This window comes from Leptonychotes weddellii, chromosome 2, assembly GCF_054177405.1.
Source record: "Leptonychotes weddellii isolate Sample4059 chromosome 2, ASM5417740v2, whole genome shotgun sequence".
NCBI classification, from domain to species: Eukaryota; Metazoa; Chordata; class Mammalia; order Carnivora; family Phocidae; genus Leptonychotes; species Leptonychotes weddellii.
Window position 1 is genome coordinate 43,413,858 of NC_138370.1, and position 24,022 is coordinate 43,437,879.

General features: G+C 39.9%; 1 protein-coding gene across 1 annotated transcript in view; it reads left to right on the forward strand.

Annotated features, from left to right (window-relative positions):
* PRSS55 (serine protease 55) overlaps positions 1-8,477 on the forward strand; it is a 99,350-nt gene extending 90,873 nt beyond the window's left edge. The window contains exon 5 of the mRNA XM_081810690.1: positions 6,199-8,477. Within this exon, the coding sequence (XP_081666816.1) occupies positions 6,199-6,516 (318 nt within the window). The 3' untranslated portion in view covers positions 6,517-8,477. The remainder of the gene's footprint in view (positions 1-6,198) is intronic.
* Positions 8,478-24,022: the final 15,545 nt, after the last annotated feature.

Here is a 24,022-nt window from a genome sequence, read left to right on the forward strand (position 1 = left end):
AAACTGAGGGTTCTAGAGGGGAGGGGGGTGGGAGGATGGGTTAGCCTGGTGATGGGTTAAAGAGGGCACGTTCTGCATGGAGCACTGGATGTTATGCACAAACAATGAATCACGGAACACTACATCAAAAACTAATGATATAATGTATGGTGATTAACATAACAATAAAAATTTTTTTAAAAAGTGAAATGAAAATGAAGACTGAAATATCATTTGAAGTTAAAAAAACAATAATAAAATAAAATAAAATAATCCAACCACTCTGGAAAACAGTTTGGCAGTTTCTTAAAAAACGGAATGCACTCCTGCCATACAACCCAGCAAATGCCATTCTTAGGCACTTAGTCGAGATAAATGAAGGTTCGTGTTCACATTAAAATCTGTCCAGGAGTGTTTATATCATTCATAATAGCCCAAAATTGAAAATAAATGTCTTTGAAGATGTGGATGGTTAAACTATGGTACATCAAGGCCATGCAATACCACTCAGCTGTGACAAAAACAAACTGATACATGCACCAATGTGGATGGCTCTCCTGAGACTTACACTGTGTGAAACAAGCCGATCCCCAGTGGTCCCACACTGAATGATTCCATTTACATAACATTCTAGAAATGACAAAATTATAGACATGGAGAATAGATTCGTGGTTGCCAGGGATTAAGGAAGGGTTGCAGGGAGGAGGGAAGTAGAGGCAGGACAAAAAGGGCAATATGAGGGATCCCTGTATCCATGCCAACATCCTGGTTGTGCTATTGTACGATAGTTTTGCAAGGTGTTATTATTGGAAGAAACATATAAAGATGTTATTATTGGAGGAAACATGGGATCTCTTTGTATTACTTCTTACAACTGCCTTATAACATTATAACATATACTTCTTACAACTGCATTATACAACTACTTTATAGTAACTGCATTGTACAACTACAGTTATATCAAAATGAAATAAGGAAGAGAAGATGAGCTTCCCAATAATAGCAGTTACAGAAAGATCTCAGATCCTAGCCATACCACAGACTCAGGGAGCAACCATTTCATACTGAAGCAGGAGGCAAAGGCCTCCAATATCAATAGAAAAGGGGAAACACATTTAATAGATAAGATTGGAAAAAGAGGGCAGTTGGAGAGAATGTGAGAAAAATCACGAAGGCTTGAAACTGCATCATGGGCTCAGGGAATTTCCAGTATTTCAGAAGCCAGAAGTAATAAGAAATGAGGCTGGAGAGGTGGACAGAGCAAGATCACCTAGGGAGGTTGTGTGCCAGGCATGGAAGACTTGCTGTCATCCCAGGCTGCCACTCCTACCGCTCACCCAACATAAGAATCAGGCCCCATGGGCACTCCCACTGGACCATTTCAGTCTCTTTGATTTAACACCATCCCACATTCAAATGGCCAAAGCCAACTATGGCAAAATACGAAATAATCAAGTGTCATCTTTGATGACATTTTCTGTACCCCTTGCTTCAGTGGCTGGATCTACCATCTAGAGTCTAGGAGTTTTGCTTTAATACCTCTCCCATCAAAATGTACTTTAGTGAAGGCTTCTAAAATTAATCATCTATTACTTAAGAGTATTATAAATGAATGTGTGTCTATCATTTTAGGCCTTGTTTTTATAATTGTGAAGTGAAAAGCTTTGCCCTCTGCTTAGACAGCTTTTTGTTGTTAACAATAAGTTGACAGTGATGCAGTCAAGGAAATTTTTCTGAAATTATACAATATTATCATCACTTTAAAACAGATAAACTAGGCAGACAGTCCCCTAGGGTTTAAAAATAAAATCATACTTTTAAATTTAGCAAACTTTTAAAAACCATGTCATCAATGACATAATTCAGAGAAATGACAATTTTATAACAAAAACATTTAAATATGTTCAAAATAATAGCAATAAGATGACGCTATACTTAAAGTACAAATTAAAATTAAAAGTTAACGATGGAAAACAACCGGATTTTTTATTTACTCTTCCCAACACTTTTCCTCCTTGTAACACCCTTACTACTGTTATACTATGAAGAATAAAAAGTTCTATTAAAAAATAATTTTTAAATGGCATAGTCAAACAAAATATAAAATCAAACATATTCCCGGCTAGTAATGTAGCACTTTTGTGAAGGACTATCAATTTTCCAGAGCAACAATCATTACAATGAACTGACTGTTTTCTTATCTGTCTTCTCAGTTCCAGCACAAAAGTTGCCTTATGAGTGTGTAAATTCCCACTGCCTAGCACAGTGCTTGGCACATGAAAAATGCTCAACAAATGTTTGTCAAATAGATGAACCTTCCAAGGGAGCCAGCAATTATCTGTCCGTAAAGAAGTCTTAGGGGAGGGGACACCTGAGAGAGGTCCTCAAAGAAGCTAAGAGTCTGCAGGTTAAGAACTGGCATCCCGCTGGGCTGCTGGGAAGTCTGGTTATGGACTGCCAAGCTGACTTGATTTAGACCTTTAATGACTTTATTTTTTTTAGAGCAGTTTTAGGTTCACAACAAAATTGAGAGGGAGATATTGGGATTTCCCATTTACCACTGTTCCCATATGCCTAACCTCTTGCACTATTGACATCCCCCACCAGAGAGGTACATTTATTACAATTTATGGACCTACACGGACACATCACTATCACCCAAAGTTCGTAGTTTACTTTAGTGTTCATTTACGGTGTTTTGCATCTTATAAGTTAGGACAAAAGTATAAATTACACATACCCATCATTATAGTATCAAACACAGTAGTTTCACTGCCCTGTGTTAACTTGAGCTCATCACCCCTGACCTTTCATAGAAGTCTTATTTCACTCCATAGAATCTTTGACTTTTAGAATCACAGACTTTTTACTTTTATTTATTTATTTTTTAATTTTATTTTTAAGTAATCTCTACACCCAGCATGAGGCTCGAACTTACAGCCCCGAGATCAAGAGTCACATGCTCTACAGACTGAGCCAGCCAGGCGCCCCTAGAATCACAGACATTTTAGAGCTGGGAAGAAATATATAGAAATATTTAATCGAGACTCTGTTGCACAGGTGAGAAAATGGTTATTTTAATCATCAATCATTCCCTTCACCATCTGAATGGATCCAAAGCAGTGTAATAACTTCATAGCTCTTTTACACATATTCAATAATTTCGTTTTCTCCACTACCCTGTACAATGGGCTGGGCAGCTCTCACTCACCCTGTTTAACAGATGAGAAAACAAGGATTAGAATTTAAGCGATTTGCCTGAAGTCCAGGTGGTAGTGGGCCAGGCTGGAAGCCGTGTCATCTGCTTCTACCCCAAAACAGACAGGAGTAATCACATGGTACAAATATCTCACAGTGGTGAACTTGAGAGGCTCTAGTGGTCAGTATGTTTCTAATCAGATACATAGTTGGCTACCAGTCTTCGTCCTTGGAAGAAAGTCCCCCTTAGGCATGCTGTCATCAGCCCTGGGTCCTTAACTGTCTGAAGCTAGACCCTCCTTTGAGGCAATGTTTGCTTTTTCTTTCCAACAGAAAGAAAAAAAAATTAAGTTTATGCATAAAAGGACATGTATTTACAGATGTCCTTCTTGGTCCCAGCAGTCCATGAGGAGAATCTCTATTTCCTAAATATACAAGCAATGTTTGTAATACATAAGGGTTAAATAACAGTATTAATACATTTCCAGGGCATTTACTACATAGCATTTACCCTGGGCTGAGTTATTTACATACTCTTAAAATTTCACCTGCCAACAGTCTCGGCAAGTACTTGGTATTATTTCCATTTGAACTATGTGGAAACTGAAGCTTAGAAGCGGTACTTGCCCAGGGACGACGGTTCTCTCCCTGTTGTATAAGAAAATAACAAATAGTCAAGGCAACAGATTAATAAGATTTTTAATAACATTTATCCCTTCATAAAATGAAGAAAGTTATAAAAATAAAATTATGGAAGGAGTTATTGAAGTGGTAATCCTGACGATTTGGTTCTTGCCCAATGACTGAAACAAAACTAGTACAAAAAAAAAACACCCACAAATCCAGACAAGTGTTAGAGGTAACATTTTATACTGGAAAGGGCAATTTTGTTTTTGGCCCACATTTACTGGGTGTCCTTGAGCTGTGACCTCTTTGTAATTCTGCTCTGTATATCCCTCTGCTTGGTGATGCATCCCTCAGTCAACCCAAACTCCACTTGAACACATTTATTCATTATCTCCCCCTTACACTTTATCTCTGTTATCCACACCCTATGACCTTGGAACTAGTCCTCATCATTTATATCCAAAGTCATCCCTGGTTCAGATCTTCATCATTTTTATGTCCTCATCTTAGTCCCTCTACTTCCTGTCTGATTCCTCTCCAATCAGTCCCCCGCCCCACACACTCTTCCTGTCAAATTCCTATTTACCCTTCAAACTAAATGTTTTGAAGTATACCCTGACAGACCTTTCCCTCAATAGAATCAATTTATTCCCCGCTTTGTACTCCTCCCTTATTGTGTTCATACAGAAGTATGATCAAACACAGTTGATCCTTTTTGTTTACATTTTTATCTCTTCCACTAGAGCATAAAGTCTTGTATCCCAAAGACCTGACAATTAGTTTTTCCTCAGTGAATATTTGTTAAATGGGAGTGATCAAACCTCTCTGACTTTCAATTTTGGAATTATAAAATGGGAATGAAAAGACCTACCTCATAGCCAAACTGTGGAAAGAGCCGAGGTGCCCTTCAACAGATGAATGGATAAAGAAGATGTGGTCCATACATACAATGGAATATTACTCAGCCCTCAGAAAGGATGAATGCCCAACTTTTACATCAACATGGATGGGACTGGAGGAGATTATGCTAAGTGAAATAAGTTAAGCAGAGAAAGTCAATTATCATATGGTTTCACTTATTTGTGGAATATAAGGAATAGCATGGAGGACATTAGGAGAAGGAAGGGAAAAATGAAGGGAGGGAAATCGGAGGGAGAGATGAACCATGAGAGACTATGGACTCTGATAAACAAACAGGGTTTTAGAGGGGAGGGGGAATGGTTAGCCCAGTGATGGGTATTAAAGAGGGCACGTACTGCATGGAGCACTGGGTGTTATACGAAAACAATGGATCATGGATCACCACATCAAAAACTAATGATGTATTGTATGGTGACTAACATAACATAATAAAATTAAAAAAAAAAAAAGACCTACCTCATGTGAGGTAATGTGATTGATGAGAAACAAAAGTCTAGGGGCTAGCAATGTGCTTCACGTATCATGTCCAGGAAATGTTAATCCTCCACCTCCTCCTGTTAGAGCTTGTTGTAAGATTCCATTCATTCCAGCCACCTATTTATGATCTTGGAAAAAGAGACTATCTCTCCATTGCAGAAAGGCCTCCTGAATGATTGTAGCCACTCAGCAACTTCCGTGAAAGGCAAGTAGCAAGGTAGAAAGAATGTGTGCTTTGGCATCAGAAAGTCCTGGTTCCAGCTTTGGCTGGGCTACTCTGTAGCCCTGATCAACTTTTAAGCCTCCTTAAGCCTCATTTTACATGTATTAAAATGGGTAGAAGGAAGTCATATATATGTGTGGTACACGGTAGGAACTTGGTATACATTTTCTATATATAGAACCATGTGAGTCATAGGTCCATGTGATTCCACCCCAGATGGGTCATGCATTCAGAAAAGCTTTAGCTCGCTGTGTCCTGCAGACACCCACACCAAAGAATTAAAAAGGAATATCATTCTCCTTCATCCCTCTGGAAGAACATGAAAGGAGACTCAAAGCATATCCACAACTATAACAATATTTCTCATATCCTGCTTTCATTCTTTTCTTTTACAGCCCTTCCCAGAGCTTCTGATTTGATAAGGCCCACAAAACTAGCTCCCACTTCTCTTGGTCTATGCAGCATTTACTCCAGCCTCCAGATCCTCTCTCACTGTGCTACATGCAGTGATTTTCTCACCAATTCTCTCTCTCTCTCCTCCCTCTTCAGTTTCATCTTCTCCACTGTCTATAACTCCCAGAGCCAGCCTGACAGTGGCACACTGCTCCTGTAGACCCAGGAGAGGGGTGGGCATTGCTCAGCAATGACAACATCTCCTTTGGCAGACTGGAGCAGGGGAGATCAGTGCCTTGTCTCAATTAGTGAGCTATGCTTTGCCTCAAATGAACAGTCTGGGATAGGACTCACTATTGAACTGTGTTATCTGCCCACAGGGTGACAGTGGAGGGCCTCTGGTCTGCACCACAGAATCTGACAAGACCTGGTACCAGGTGGGCATCATCAGCTGGGGCAAGAGCTGTGGACAGAAGAACATGCCAGGAATATACACCTTGTTAGAAAATTACAGCCTCTGGATTAAGAATGTGACTGAGGTAGAGGGAAGGCCCTTTAATGCTGAGGAAATGAGAGCTCCTCCCAACAGGAAACAAGTGAGGTCCCATGCTGCAGAATTTCCAGAGCCAGGAAGCCCCAGATTCTGGATACTGATTTCGCTTCTGTCCGTCATGCTATTCGGGGCCATTTTCTCCTGATAATAAAGCAGATGCTATTTCTTAACCAATGAAGGTGTGTGAAAATGTACTGCCAGCAGAGAGACTGGCTACAAATTAGATCTAAGGGCCAGGAACTGAAGGTGACAACAGATAGTAGGACCAGAAAGGCAGGCTGGAGCCCTGGCTTGGGGACTAGGCTTTGGGTCCCTCCATTAGTCAGGACTCTTTCCACTGCAAGTGAGTTATCTATCTCAAACCATCTAAAGCCCAAACCAGTTATTTACAGATGTCGATGTACATAACAGAAAGACACTAGGAGTGGTATTTGGCTTCGGGCATGGCTGAATCTAGGGGCTCAACAAATATTAACAGGGACTATTTTTTTATAGCTATCACCCTCAAAAAGGGCTTCCAAGAGGTGGCCATAATGACTACCAGTACCTCCAGTTTGCATCCTACCAGTTTAATAGCCTTGGTAAAAAGAGAGAGCCTTCTTCTTGGTAATTCCAGCAAAAGTCTGTGGTCTAATTCTCATGACTCGTAAGCTCACAGCCCATTGCTGCTCCAATCACTGTGGCATTCTTCTAGGTGAGGTTCGAATTACAAGTCCACTCCAGGAGCCAGCAAAGGGCCAGCCATTTAAAACTATGTGTAGTTTTAAATTATGATAGTGGGTGCAGGTAGTGCCCCACACAGAAATAAAAGTGCTGTGAACAGGAAAAGGGGACTGTGTACTGAAGATGTCCTTTGATGGTGGACATTCTGGTTGGCTGGCCTCCAAGGTAGCCAAATCCCAGGCTCCCAGGAACTTCTGAAGAAAGTATGTCCAGAAATCACTGCTTCAGGACCACAGGGGGAGCAAGGGTAGAGTGGGGGAAAAGAGACCTAGGAAATATTTTGTCTCACAATCTCTTTCTGAAGACATATCAGCCATGCTGTAGGTCATGGGAAAAGTCCAAGCTTCCATTTAAAGTTTTACATTTCCTAAATTGCCACTGCATCTTTAGTGTGGCCCAGGAAATCCAATGGAGACTGAAGCTGGAGAAAAGAGGTAAATGGCAACACTCAGTAATTTGGTCTTATATTGACAGCTCACAGTGTCAGATGCTGGAGGATTTAGCAGAAGGCAGGATCCCATCCTCAAGAAGTTTCTTGGTGAACAGTGATAGGTCCCACACCTGACCCTTCCAACTGAGCACTAGAGGGGGTGGGACCCAGGAATCCTGCAGAGTACAGAGGGGGCCATCTTCATGGGCTGGCAGGACCCAGAAGTCTCCTCAGAGAGACTGAAACATGGAGGAGAATCTGCTGAAGGACTGCTGTAGAAGTGAGGTTTTTCCAAGTGTGGAAAAGAGAGCAAATGAAGGACTAGTTGGAGATGAGCATCATCAGTTTGACTAAAGAATAAACTGGAAGTGAAAATTGGTAACAAGCTGAAAGCACGGAGAAAGAGAACAGAACCTTCTGCCCCCAAAGAGAAGAGTTCTAAGGTAGAAAATGAAAATATGATTTTTAAGTAGGGGGTCCTGAGAAAAAAATTAATGTTGCTCAAGAAAGAGGTAAAAATGAGTTGTCCTCAAAGTAAGGATAAGTATGGCACGTTATTAGTTCTAACATATGGGGAAAACAAAATATCATGTGAAAGACACCTGGGAGACTACAACAGTTAATTTTGTATCTCAACTTGGAGAGTATGATGGTTTTTGGATGAGATTAGCATTTGAATAAGTGAACTTTGAGTAAGCAGATTGCTCTCCATAAGGTGGTGGGCTTCATCCAATTAGTTGAAGGTCTGAATAGAACAAAGAGACTAGCCTCCACAAAAAAGAGGGAGTTTCTCCAATACACCCCTTTTGGATTTCATCTGCACTATCACCTTTCCTGGGTGGCCTTCAGAGTTTATCACCATCAGCCTTTCTGTGACTTGAGCCTGATAGATAAACAGCAGATTAGGATTTACCAGTCTCCATGATCATGTGAGGCAATTTCTTATAACACATACACACATGCACATACACATACACTTTTCTCTGGGGAATTCTGACTAGTACAGATTTTGGTACTGAGAGTGTTTGTAATTCTTTTTTTTTTTTTTAAGATTTTATTTATTTGAGAGAGAGAGCATGAAAGAGAGAGCGCATGAGCATGGGGTAGGGGCAAAGGGAGAAGCAGGCTCCCCACTGAACAGGGAGCCTGATGCGGGACTCAGTCCCAGGGCTCTGGGATCATGACCTGGGCCGACGCAGACGCTTAACCAACTGAGCCACCAAGACACCCTGAGAGTGCTTCTAGAAGAACAAAATTTTAAGGAAGAATTTTCTGAATTCATTCTGGGATTTCTGGAATTGGCTCTCTAATCTGATTAGATTTAAAGACACTAAACTTACAAGAAACTAAGATCTGGGTGACCATGTATATGATACGTTCAAACATTTTTGTCAAACCAATAAGTACAATGAGATTGGCTGGTTGCTCCTAATGTTGTTAGATAAAGTGGGGAAAGAAAAAGATGAACTCACAATTCAAATTCTCAGCTCAAGAGTCCCAGAAATGACTTGAAATCTTAATTTTTCCTGAAGGATACCCTTTTTCCTATGGCCACAAGGCTGAGATTGCTAAAAATCAAACTCACAATCTCATCCTGAATCTAGCTGAAATACGATGTGAGTTGAACTCCTAACCTTACAGGGTGTCTACTGTTAAAGGCATTAACTGGGAAGGAATGGAATCCTGAAAGTTGGAATGAGGATATGTGGGAAGACCCTGATGGAGCTGGGAACACTGGACCCCTAAATTCTGATGAGTCATCTTTGACAGTGGAAGCAGTTTCTCTACCCCCAGTAAAAGTGACCTCTTAACCCCTGTCTGAAGCCTGCACTGCCTGAGGAGAGGGCAGTGGCCTCCCCCACTGCCAAGAAAGACAATGCTGATGCTCCTGAGGACCCACCCCCACCACCCCTCTTTGCTTCTAGACCTATAACTAGACTCAGTTCTCAGCAGGACCCTAAAGGTGAGGTACAAAGTATGACCCATGAGGTGGTGTGCTATATTCCAAAAGAATTACCTGAGTTTTCTAATTCATGCAGATAGAAATCTGGGGAGTATTTGTGGTAATGGATACTAAAAGGGTGGGATAATGGTGGAAGAAACATAATGTTGGATCAGGCAGAATTTATTGATAGGGGCTAACTAAGCAGAGATTTTCTATGTAATGTTGCATCTTGAGGAGTTAGAAAGGGTCTAACAGTTTGTTTGGTTGGCTGGCTGAGGCATGGGCCAAAAGGTGACCCACAGTGAGTGAGAGAGAAGTGCTGGGTCTGCCTTGATTTCATGTAAAGAAAGGGATTCAAAGACAGGGAAGGTGGGATGTTGGAGTGGGTTTGTCATCTGAGACCCACTCACCCACCCTGGGAAGGTCCAGAAGACATGCCTTTCACCATGACTGTGAGAAATAAATTTGTGAGGAGAGTCTTAGAATCCTTGAAGAGCTCTGTGATCATTCTTTGTAGGCCAGACCTTGCAGGGAGAACTGCAGTCTCTGAACTGGGAAACCTAACCACAATTAGAGTAATTGGGTCCTGGGGTAGCAGATACCTAATGGTGGCACTCAACTGCCTAAGGCAAGGAGAGCATAGATACCATAATAGCAGAGTCAACACAGTGATGGGGATAGGCTGACATGCACCGACCCATGGGGTTGGCTAGTTGGTTATAGTGTGCTTAGAAGTGAAATAGATAGGAAGCCTACAAAATTCTTACTTGTTCTGGATAAGCAGAGAAGTTCTAGGTCAAAAGAACAAAAGTCTAATCTGAATTATAAAAACAGTCATGGCTTCTCCTCAGACTTGAGCTGTTTACAAGCCCAGAATGACTTAAATAAAAGGGAAGCTTGGTACCCTTGAAGATGGACCCCAGTATACACCAAATATTTTTACTGTTAATCTTCCCAGCTTTCCCCAAAGGGACCTATAGCTTTTTACCAGGATAACTGTACACTGGGGAAAAGGAAATAATCAGCCCTTTGGGGGACTGCTAGACACTGGCTCTGAAGGACACTGATTCCAGGAGACCCAAATACCACTATGGTCCTCTAGTCAGAGTAGGGGCTTATGGAGGTCCGGTGATCAATGGGGTTTTAACTGAAGTACATCTCACAGGAGATGGGTCCCTGAATCCACCCTGTGGTTGTTTTCCCAGTTCTGGAATGTACAACTGGAACAGACATACTGAGAAGCTGGCAGAATCTCATACTGGTTCCCTGATCTATGGAGTAAGGGGTATTATGGTGGAAAAGGCCAAGAGGCACTGCCTTTACCTAGGAAAATAGTAAACCGAACACAATCCTGCATTCCTGGAAGGACTGCAGAGATTAGTGTCTCCATCAAAGACAAAGAATGCAGGGGTGGTGATTCTCACCACATCCCCATTCAACTCTTCTATCTGGCCTGGACAGAACACTGACAGTTCTCTGAGAATGACAGAGGATTATTGTAAGCTTAACAAGATGGTGACGCCAATTGCAGTGACTCTACCAGATGTACTTTAATTGCTTGAACAAATTAACATATTGCCTGGTATCTGCTCTGCAGCTCTTGATCTGGAAAATGCCTTTTTCTCCATCCCTATTCATAAGGTCTACCAGAAGCAGTTTGTTCTCTAGCCTACCTCAGGGGTATATCAACTCTCCAGGCCTATGTCATAATTTAACTCATGGGGATCTTGATCATAAGATCCCTTTCCCCTCCACAAGATATCACACTAGTCCTTTACATTGATGACATTGTGCTGATTAGACCTTGTGAGCAAGAGAAATCAATTACTCTAGACTTATTGGTAAGACGTTTATAAGCTAGGTGGTGAGAAAAAAATCTAACCAATTTCAGGGGCCTCCAACCTTGGTGAAATTTCTAGGGATTCAGTGGGTCAGACATGTTGAGGTATCCCTTCTAAGGTAAAGCGTGAATTGTTGCATCTATCCCTTCTTACAACCAAAAAAGAGGTATAACTTAGTGGACCTCATTGGATTTTGGAGGCAACATATTCCTCATTTAAGTGTGCTACTCTGGCCCGTTTACTAAGTGACCCAAAAAGCTGCTACATGAAGCCCAGAACAGAAGGTTCTGCAACAGGTCCAGCTTGCCATTCAAGCTGCGCTGCCACTTGGGCCTATGATCCAACAGGTCCAATGGTGGTTGAAGTATCAGTGGCAGATAGGGATGCTGTTGGGAGACTGTGGCAGGCCCTTAAAGGTAAATTATAGCATAGGCCCTTAGGGTTTTGGAGAAAAGTACTTCCATCCTTGGTAGAGAACTACCTTCCTTTTGAGAAGCAGCTTTTGGCCTGATACTAGAACTTGTAGATACTGAACACTTAACCATGGGCCACCAAGTTACCATATGACGTGAGCTGCCCGTCATTAACTGAGTGTTATCTGATACTCCAAGCCATAAAGTTGGGCATGTACATACAGCAGCACTCCATCATCCTATGGACATTAGTATATATGAGATTGGGCTCAAGCAGGCCCTGAAGAAACAAGTTACACAAAGTGTCCCAATGCCCTTGGTTCACTCCAACCCAGCCACACTACCTTCTCTCTCCCAGTTTGCACCTATGGACTCATGAGGAGTTCTTTACAATCAGCTGACCAAGGAAGAGGAAACTCAGCCCTGATTTATAGGTGCTTCTGTATCATATGCAGGCATTATCTCAAAGTAGACAGAGGTAGCACTATAGTTCCTTCTTGGGGTATCCTTGAAGGAGAGTGAGGAAGAGAAATTCTCCCAGAACTTTAAGCAGTGCACCTGTTTGTTCATTTTGCTTAGAAGGAGAAATGGCCACATGTACAATTATATACTGATTCATGGCTGTGGGCAATGGTTTGGCTGGTGGGTCAGGGACTTGGAAGGAACATGATTGGAAAATTGGTGACAAGGAAGTCTGGAGAAGAAATATGTGGATAAACTTCTCTGAATGAGTGAAAAAGTGAAGATACTTGTGTTTCATGTCAATGCCCACCAAAAGGAGATCTCAACAGAGGAGGATTTTAATAATGCAGTATATAGGATGACTTATTCTGTGACTACCAGTCAGCTTCTTTTCCCAGCCACCCCTGTCATCTCCCAATCACTTCCTGAACAAAGCAGCCATGGAAGCAGGGATAGAGATTATGCATGGGGTCAGCAACTTGGACTCTTAGTCACCAAGGCCAACCTGGCTATGGCCACTGCTGAGTGCCCAAACTGCCAACAGCAGAGACCGACAATAAATTCCCAATATGGCACCATTCCCCAAGGTGATAGCCAGCTGCTTGTGTCAGGTTGATTACATTGGACCACTTCTATCATGGAAAGGGCTGAATTTTGTTCTTACTGGGATAGACACTTATTCTGGATATAGATTTGCTTTTTCTGTATGCAATGCCTCTACCAAAATTATCATTCATGTACCTACAGAATGTATTATTGACAGTATTCCACAAAACATTGTTTCTGATCAAGGAACTAACTTAACGCAAATGAAGTGCATTGATGGGTTCATGCTTATGGAATTCACTGGTCTTACCTTGTTTCCTACAATCCTGAAGCATCTGACTTTATAAAACAGTGGAATAGCCTTTTGAGGATTTAATTTCAGTGCCAGGCAGATAGAAATGCTTTGTAGGACTAGGAAAAGGCTTTGTGGGAGGTTGTATATGCTCTGAATCAATCAATACATGATGCTGTTTCTTCTAAAGCTGGGATTCACAGGTCTAGGAATCTAGGGCTAGAAATAGGAGTAGCTCTATTCACCTGCTAGTAAAATTTTTGCTTCCTGTCCCCACAACTTATACTTAGAGGTTTTAGTTCTAACTAGAGGAATGTTTCCACCAGGAGACATAACAATGATTTCATTGAACTGGAAGATAAGACTACCACCTGGCCATTTTGGACTCCTCATGCCTCTGAATCAACAACAGGCAAATAAGGGCCTTACTGTGCTTCCTGAGGTAATGAATCCTGATTACCAGGGGAAATTGGATTACTACTCCATAATGGTCAGGAGGAGTATGTCTGGAACCCCAGCAATCTCTGAAATTAAGGTTAATGGAAAACTATAACAACCCAATCCGGACAAGGCTACTAATGGCCCAGACCTTTCAAGAATTAGGATTTAGGTCACCCCACTGTGTAAAGAGCCATCACCAGCTGAACTGCTTGCTGAGGGCAAAGGAAATACAGAATGGGTAGTGGAAGAAGGTAGTTATAAATACCAGATATGACCATGTGACTAGTCATAGAAATAAAAACTGTAATTGTCATATTTTTCCTTTATTTTGTTATGAATGTGTATGTATATATTGAGCAAATATCTTTGTTTTCTTCCCTCTTATCTCCTTATTATGTAACATAAGATGTGTTGACTTTATATCATAGTATTTAAGTATTATTAATTTTATATGGAACTTTATATGAAATAGTACTTAAGTTACAAGAGATCAAGAGAAAACTAAACATCACAAAGACATTGCATCCTCCTCTGGAGAAAGGGTTAGTGGATTTTCCATTGTATATAGAATTGTTGTATCATGTTAGGTAGAAGTGTGACCTTGTTGTTGCCTTTATTTGGAGATTATGATTTAAGGAGATGTGTGTGGGTGACAAAGGGTGGACTTGTGATGATTAATTTAATGTGCCAATTTGGAGGGTATTTGGATAAAATTAACATTTAAATCAATGTACTTTGAGTAAGTGGATTTCCCTCCATAATGTGGGTGAGCCTCATCTAATCAGTTGAAGGTCTGAATAGAACAAAAAGACTGGCCTCTCTGATCAAAAGGAGATTCACAGCAGACTGTCTGCCTTTGGACTTCATCGGCACCATCAGCTGTCCTGAGCCTTAAGCCTGCCAACCCCCACTGTAGATTTGAACTTGCCTGTCTCCATAGTCAGAGGAACCATTTCCTTACAATAAATCTTTATTTCTCTCTCTCTCTATATGCACTTCCTTTTGTTTCTGTTTCTCTGGAGGACCCTAAATAATACAGTGAGGAATATCATCAGTATAGTGAAGGGGGCTGCTAAGATCATGAGGTGGAAGCAATGTTGCTATTTAACATTTAAGTAACCAATGTAATGCTTTACGGAAGCATATGGAAACTATAAGTTTAAATGTTATCCAGTCAGTTGACTTAAGATTAGTTGTATGACATGATTGTCATGTATGTCCCATCAGAATTTTAATACCTAGAGCTGTAATTCCTAAACTGCTCTGAGGTGCCCCAGGGCACTACTACAAACTTGTAGGGATTCAGTGGAAGCACAGAGACATCTGTCTGACATAGAGGGAAGCAGCAACAACTGTCAGACATTGAGTGGGCTACTGCTCTTAAGTTATTTGGACCTAACTACTTAATAAATGCAGTCATTAGGTATTTCTTTTGGCCTAGGAGTGCTGTGAAAAAAAACTACTAAGACACCAAGGACCCATGAACTAAGGAAGTTTGGGAACCTCTGATGCAGTGCTATATTAATATTTTGTATTTAAAGTGTAGGCTGTTTTAGGAATATTGTGCATGTTGGCTGTGACAAGGTTCTCAGACTTTCCTTGTTTTTTTATGAACTTGATAGTTTTTAGAAGAGCTAGTTAAGTATATTGTTGAATGCCACTCTATTGGAATTTATCTTATCTTTTTCTTATGATTAGACTGGAGCTATGGGTTTGGGGGAGGAAGATCACAGAGGTTAAGTGTATTTTTATCACATCATAACAAGAGTTCATACTATCCCCATGATTTTTGACTGTTAATCTTGACTTTGATCACCAGGCTAAGGCAATGTGTGTCAGGTCTCTCTACTGTAAAGTTACTCTTTTTCCCCTCCTTTCCATCCTGTACTCTTTGGAAGGAAGTCAAAATGCACAGCCCACTCTGAAGGAGTGGGGAGTTATATTCCACCTCCTTTAATGTGGAGTATATTTATTTGGAATTTTTCTGTACGGGAAATTTGTCTTTTGTACCCCATTTACTACTTTATTTAGTCATTTACATGTATCAATATGGATTCACTTTTTACTTTGGGTTTAATCCAAAACTATTTTTTTATTTTATTGCTCAAATTTTCCAGCTGTGGTCATTGGGAACTCTGTTGGTTTCTGTGTCCCTTTGACATACCTTTATCAATGTGTGTGTGTGTGTGTGTGTGTGTGTGTTTTAAGCATTTCCTTACTTTCTGGCACTGCAAGATGCTAAAAGGAAGCTCAGATTTTTAATTATGAACCCACAAAATTCTTTTTGTTAAAGTTTGATTTCTGTGTCTTGCAACTAGATGAGTTCTGACTGATACAAAGGGGACCAGCCTCGCTATTTCACACTTTATTTTTAAAATTTATTTATTTATTTATTTTAGATAAATAAAAATTCTATATATTTAAGGTGTACAAGGTGATATTTTGATATAGTGCATATTGTGAAATGATCACCAAAATCAAACTAATTAACATAGCCATCACTTCCCATAGTTACCTTTGTCTGTGTGTGTGTGTGTGTTGAGAATACTTGAGATCCACTCTTGGCAAATTTCAAGGGTACAATATATAATTATTAACCATAGTTACCATGCTGTATATTAGGTCTCACAACTTATTCATCTTATAACTGAAAATCTGTGTTCTTTGATAAATATCTCTCCTTTCCCCCACCCCCCAGCCTCTGGTAATCACCATCTACTCTGTTTCCAAGAGTTTGACTTAATTTTTTTTTTTTTTTTAGATTTCACATATAAGTGAGATCATGTGATATTTTCCTATATCTGGCTTATTTCACTTAACATAATGTCCTCTAAGTTCATCTATGTTTTTGCAAATAGCAAGATATCCTTCCTTTTAAAGATTGAGTAATATTCCACTGCATATACCACATTTTCTTAATTAATTTATCTGTCAATAGACACTTAGGTTGTTTCCATATTTTGGCTATTGTGAAAAATGTTGCAATGAACATGGGAATGAAACTATCTCTTTGAAATAGTTTTTTATTTCCTTTGGATACATACCCAGAATTGGATTGCTGGGTCATTTTTAATTTTTTAAGGAGCCTCCATACTATTTTCCACAGTGATTGTACCAATTTACATTCTTACCAAGAGTGCACAAGGGTTCCCTTTTCTCAACATTCTTACCAACACTTGTTATCTTTAGACTTTTTGATAATATCCCTCCTAACAAGTGTGAGGTGATATCTCATTGTGGTTTTGATTTGCATTTTCCTGATGATTCAATGACCAGTTAAGCTTCTTTTCATAAATCTGTGAGCCATTTGTAGGTCTTCCTTAGAAAGATGTCTATTCAGTTCTTTAGCCCATTTTTAATTTTTTTTTTTTTTTTTGGTTTCTTGCTATTGAGTTGTATGAGTTCCTTATTTCTTTTGGATATTAGCCTTTTATTGCATATATGCTTTGGAAATATTCTCTTCCTTTTTGTAGGTTGCTTTTTCATTTTGTTGTTTCCTTTGCTTTGCAGAAGTTTTTAGTTTGATGTAGTCCTATTGGCTTATTTTTGCTTTCCCCTTAAATGTTCTAGAAGTTTTATAATATTAGTCTTATGAGTAAGTCTTTAATCCATTTTGAGTTGATTTTTGTGTATGATATAAGATAAGGGTCTAATTTTATTCTTTTGTATGTGGATATCCAGTATTCCCAACACCATTTATTGAAAAGACTATCCTTTCCCCATTATATATTTTTGCCACCTTTGTCAAAAATTTGTTGGCCATATATGCATGGGTTTGTTTTGGGCTCTCTCTTCTGTTCCATTGGTCTCTGTGTCTATTTTTATGTCAACACCATACTGTTTTGATTATTATAGCTTTGTAATATAGCTTGAAGTCAGAAATTGTGATACCTTCAGCTGTGTTCTTGTTCAAGGTTGATTTAGCTATTTTCTGGGTTTTTTTCCTGGTTCCATATGAATTTTATGGTTGGTTTTCCTATTTCTGTGAAAAGTGCCATTGGAATCTTGATAGATTGCATCAAACCTATAGATCACTTTGAGTAGAATGGACATTTTAACAATATTAATTCTTCCAATCTGCACACTTTAAACTCAAAGGATTTTCCCATGACACTGAACTCCAGGGTCAGATAAGATAGGACAGTCCCAGGGCCATTTGAGTGTGGAAATAGTGACAAACCAGCCTGGCAAGACGTAGAGCCTTTACACTTTAAATCTGATCAGTGGCATCTTCAGCCCCAGGCCCTTTGCTGGCTCTGTGTCAGGCTATTGTTTGAGCATCTGGGGTAACTGAAGTTCCCCTTCCACTGATTGAAGGTGAGTGGGAATGACAGGAAGGGGAAAGGGGGGAGGAGATGAAATGTGGAGTTCATATTTTGATATGTTGAATTTAAACTCTCAGTTGGACCTCCAGTAGAGATGTTTAATAGGCATTTGGGTATATGGTTTGGAGTTCAGGTGAGAAGACTGAGCAGGAGAAAATAAATTTTATAGTCACTCACATAAAATGTTAATTGAAACCATGACAAGGGGCAGATTGTCAAATCAGATTCATGAATCAGATCTTTTACTCAGTAACAAGTTACAAGTTTTACTAATAATTTTCAAGCATACAAATAATTGAAGGGCACAGGCAAAGCATGGCAATCTGAGGCTGCTTGCCCGATCTTTTTTGGCTGCCATGAGATAAGCATATGAGATCTCTCAATAATGGCTGTGGGAACATCATTTACAGCAAAGAACTATTTCATTAAGAAATTTCTCCATTTTCTATTCAGCTAAGTACATGATTGACATGATATTTTCCAGAGCATCATGCCTATAGATTCTAGGTTTATTTACTATAAGTAATACTAGATAGACCAGGTACATCTTACCAAATGCATTCAGTAGAAAATATCCCACTAGAAAATATCATTAGCATATTTTCCAAGAGGTCTGGCATTACTGTTCACAAGGGGATTTGACATGAGCATTCTTCTTTCCCGGGGTATCCCCACAGTAAAGGGAAGACTGGATTCCAGATTCTATCTAACAGAGTGAAAGATATTGCCAAGGGAGAGTATAAATGAAAAGAAATAAGAACGAGGGCAGAGTTCTTAAGAAAAATTAACATATGAAGGACCAGCAGCAGAAAACTTGGTAAAGGGGACTGAGAAGTGGGCTCCAGAGAGTTGGGAGGAGAGCCAGGAAAATGTGCTTGTCCCAGCAGCTCGATGGAGGGTGTCATCATCTCCTTCCAGTGTGGTTGAGAAGTCACAGAAGATAAGGACTGGAAAATGTCCCTTGGACTTAATAAGGAGGTCACTCATGACCTTGGGAGCAGAGCTAGATTATATTGAGGAGTGACTATAAGTTGAACAACTGGAGACAAATTTTGGTGGGCAACTCTAGAACCTTGACTGAAAAAGGTAGGAAAGAAACAGGGTAATGTCAGAGAGAGATTTTAGACTGAAGAGAATTTTCCCCTTTGGAGGAATATGTTTAAATGCTCATGTGAATGTGTCAGTAGGAAAGAGGTTGAAGGTATCAGAATGGGTATAATGGATGGAACACGAGTGCAGGTGGCATTCTAATAAATGGTCCCTCTGAACAAAAGAAAAAGTATGATTTGTTGCATATGCTGATTTCTGTTATGTAAATACTACCACCTTGGCTAATTTTCAAGCAATCGTTGGGGAGACAACCAGCTCTCAAAATCCCTGGGTATTTCACAGGCCAGTAAGAGCTGGCCCCAGCACACTGCTGGATCTTATAGAGGTAGGATTCAAGAGCACCTGGGGAGAGAAATTGGTAGCTAGTGTGTCCAGAAGTTGACAGAATTCTCATCTACAGGCTGCTAATCTTTGGTGAAATAAGAGTCAAGATTCAGCTTTAAGAGGGAAGGGAAAGGGAGTGGGATAGGAAGTTTTAGGAGAATGGGAAGTTTTGAAAAAGTTACTGCAGAGATTGGAATAGAAAACTGACTGGCAGATGAGGGCAGAAATTCTAGGCACCATTTGACCATTCAGTGGAAGTAGGAAACTGTGCGTAGGGTGGTTCCATTCCAATGAGTCTATGTGAGTTTTTTCAGCAAGGCTCAGAAGGCCAGGTGTATAAACCTAAGTGCCTAACTAGTATCTCAAATTCTACACTAAAATAGAACACTTGATTACTTCACACCAAATGTGTTTCTTCCTCTAGTATCCTCAAGATAAGTAACTGACACCACTATCATTCACCCAACTGCTCAAGCCAGAAACTTGGAAAACATTCTTGAATGTCTCATCCCCCATGTGAAACCCATCTTCATATTTTTTAAGGTATTTCTTCCAAAATAAATTCTTCCTTTCCTCTCCACCTCCACCACCAACCTGTTAAGCCATTATTTCTTGCCTGGATCATTCTGGGTTTGAGGGAAGGCGGTTGTTTTTTTTCCCCTCTCTTGCCTCTCATTTGCTACACACCAGAGGGATTTTTTTAAGTGTCTTTATTAAGATATATTTACATACCATACAGTTCACCTTTTTAAAGTATACAAGTCAATGATTTTTAATATAACCACACAGTTGTGCAACCATCATGACAATCCAATTTTAGAACATTTTTGTCACCTTAAAAAGAACCCACATGCCCAATCACAGTCACACCCCATTTCTCCCAGCCACCTTCCCTTTTCAGCCCTAGGCAATGATTAAATGGGATCTTTCTGTCTCCACAGGTTTTCCTTATTCTGGCATTTCATTTAAATGTAATCATACAATATATGTTGTTTTGGGACTGGCTTCTTTCACTCAGCATATTTTCAAGATTTAGTGATGTTATAGCATCTATCAGAGCTTTATTCCTTTTTATTGTGGAATAATATTCCATTGTATGATATACCACATTTTGTTTATCCATTCATCAGTTGATGAATATTTGGGTTGTTTCTACATTTTGGCTATTGCAAATACTACTACTATGAACATTCATAGGCAGATTTGTGTATGAATATGTTTTCATTTCTTTTGGGTATATACCCAAGAGAGGAGTTGCTGAGTCATATAGCAAGTCTATGTTTAATTTTTTGAGGAAATTCCAAACTATTTTCCAAAGTGACTGAACCATTTTGCATTGTTACCAGCAATGTATTAGAGTTCTAATTCTCACACATCTTCATCAACACAGTTATTGCTCATTTTCTTGATCTTACATCCTAGTGTGTAAGTGGTATCTCACTATGGTTTTGATTTTCATTTCCCTGGTAACTAAATAATGTTGAGCATTTTTCCATGTGTTTATTGTGTTTATTTATTTGGAGAAATGCCTTTTCAGATCCTTTGCTCATTTTTAAGTTGGGCTATGTATTTTTCTCTTACTGAGATGTAAGAGTTCTTTATATATTCTACCAGTTTCTTATAAGATGCTTGATTTGAAAATATTTTCTACCATTCTGTAAGTTGTCTTTTCACTTTCTTGATGGCATCACTTTCAGCACAAAACCTTTTCATTTTAAAGGAGTTCAATTTATCTGTTTTTTTTTTCTTTAGTCACTTTTGTGTCTAAGAAACCATGTGCTATATCTAAGAAATCATTGCTGAATCCCAATTCAAAAAGATTTACTCTCATTTTCTTTTTAGGAGTTTGGTTAGTTTAGCTCCTATATGTAGATATACTGGTTTGAGTTGCTTTTTATGTATGGTATAAGGAAAGAGTCTAACTCCATTCTTTTCTGTTGTCCCAGAACCACCTGTTGGAAACACTGTCCTTTTCCTATTGAATTGTCTTGGCACCCTTGTCAAAAATCAATTGAACACAAATGTAAGGGTTTATTTCTAGGCTCTCAGTTTTAAAGATTTATTAGAGAGAGAGAGAGCATGTGTGCATGCATGCACACAAGCTGGGGGAGGGGCAGAAGGAGAGAGAATCCTCAAGCAGACTCCCTGCTGAGCTTGGAGCCCAATGTGGGGCTCAATTCCAGAACCCTAAAATCATGACCTGAGCTGAAGTCAAGAGTTGATTGCATAGCCAACTGAGCCACCCAGTGTCCCTCTAGGCTCTGTTTTATTCCATTGATTTATACATCTATCTTTATGCCAGGATTATACTGTACTGATTACTATAGCTTTGCAATATATTTTGAAATCAGGAAGTGTAAGTCTTTCAACTTTGTTCTTCCTTTCCAAGACTGTTTTGGCTGAGTACCTTACATTCCATATGAATTTTAGGATTAGTTTGCTAATTTCTGCAGAAAAGGCATCTGAGATTTTTGGTGGTATTGTATCAAATCTGTGGTAGAATAATGCCAGCTTAAACAATATTAAGTCTTCTGCTCTATGAACATGGTATGTCTCTCAATTTATTCAGATTTTCTTTAATTTCTTTTAACAGTGGTTTGTAGTTTTCAGCAGACAAGTCTTGAACCTCTTTGTTAAATTTATTCTTGAGTATTTTATTTTTTGGTGTTATTTTAAATGGAATTGTTTTCTTAATTTTATTTTCAGATTGTTCATTGTAGGGTATAGAAAGACAACTGATTTTTGTATACTGCTCATATATCTTGTAAGCTTGCTAAACTTGCTTATTAATTCTAATAGTGTTTATTTTTATTTATTTATTTATTTATTTACTTTTAAAGATTTTATTTATTTATTTGACAGAGAGAGACACAGTGAAAGAGGAACACAAGCAGGGGGAGTGAGAGAGGGAGAAGCAGGCTTCCCACAGAGCAGGGAGCCTGATGCAGGGCTCGATCCCAGGACCCTGGGACCACAACCTGAGCTGAAGGCAGACGCTTAACGACTGAGCCACCCAGGTGCCCCAATTCTAATAGCGTTTAAATGGACTTGTTAGGATTTTCTATATACAAGATCATGTCATCTACAAATAGGTATAATTATACTTTTTCCTTTCCAATCTGGGTGACTCTTAGTTCCTATTCTCCCTTAATTTACCCAGCTAGAGCCAGGGCATATAGTGGTAAGAATGAGCATCCATGTTTTTGTTCCTGATCTTAGGGAAAAAAGCACCCAGTCTTTTACCATTACATATGATGTTAGCTGTGGAGTTTTGTAAAGACCTTTTATCAGACTGAGGAAATCCCCTTCTAGTTCCAGTTTGTTGAGTGTTTTCATCAAGAAAGGGTGTTGGACTGATATGTGGAATTTGAGAAACAAGGCAGAGTATCTTAGGGGAAGACAGGAAAAAATGCAACAAGATGAAACTGGAGAGGGAGACAAACTGTAAGAGACTCTTAATCTCAGGAAACAAACTGAGGGTTGCGGGAGTGGAAGGGGATGGGGGGATGGGGTGGTTGGATAATGGACATTGGGGAGGGTCTATGTTATGGTGAGCACTATGTATTATGTAAGACTAATGAATCACAGACCTGTACCCTGAAACAATACATTATATCTTAATAATAAAAAAAATTAAAAAAAAAAGAAAGGGTGTTGGATTTTGTCAAATGTTTTTCCTGTCTACTACATACTGTTTTTTGTTGAAGATTTTTGTGTTTATAATCATAGAGAATTGTGGCCTCTAATTCACTTTACTTGCAATGTCTTTTTTTAAATTTTAATTCCAGTACAGTTAAATACAGTGTTACATTAGTTTCAGGTGTACAATACAGTGATTCAACAATTCTATATATTACTCTGTGCTCATCAAGATAAGTGTACTCTTGAGGGGGAAAAGATGGCAGAGGAGTAGGGGACCCTATTCCAACCGGTCCCTGGATTTGAGCTGGATACCTACCAGACCACTCTGAACACCCACGAAATCAGCCTGAGATGTAAGAAGATAGATCTGGATCTCTACAAACAGAATATCGCAGGTGGTTGGTTTTGAGGTACTAAGCAGGGAGCCGTGATCCTGCAGGCAGATATCAGAGGATAAATGGCAGTGGGAGGGAGCCTGGCCATCGGGATCCTACACTGCTGGTGGACGAGAGGCTCCTGCACTGTGGGGTCACGCGTGCGAACTGGGGGCGGCTGGCGGTTTTAGAAGCACAAAGGGCAGAGAGGTGCCCCGACCCAGAGGCAAGGACTGGGAGTGCTGCTGAGGGGCACACAACCCAGGACTGCAGTTTATAGCAGCACAGACAGAAATGGAGAGAGTGTGGCCTGGAGGGCTCACTGAAGAACAGACTGCTATCTCTCTGCTCTGAGGGAGAGGGTTGGAAACAGTCTCTTCTGCTCTGACTCTTGGAAGAGACACGGAAAGCTGTGAGGGAAAGCCGCCAGAGAACAAAAGCCCCAAAACCAGTTTTCACTGAGCCCATCCCCTGCCACAGTGGGCAAGGCAACTCTGCCCAAACAGAGTTGCCTGAGTAACAGCGTGGCAGGCCCCTCCCCTAGAAGACAGGCTGGGAAAACAAGAGGCCAGCAACCGTAAGGTCCCTAGAAAACAGGTGCATCTTGCTTGGGTTGTGGTCAATAATTTGGACTCTATACATTCCCTCAACCCCCCACCAACAGAATGACTAGAAGGAAGAACCCCCAAAATAGGAAAGACTCAGAGATTATGACTTATGCCATAGATTTACAAATGGATTCAGATATAACCAAGATGTCAGAGATGGAATTCAGGCTAGCAA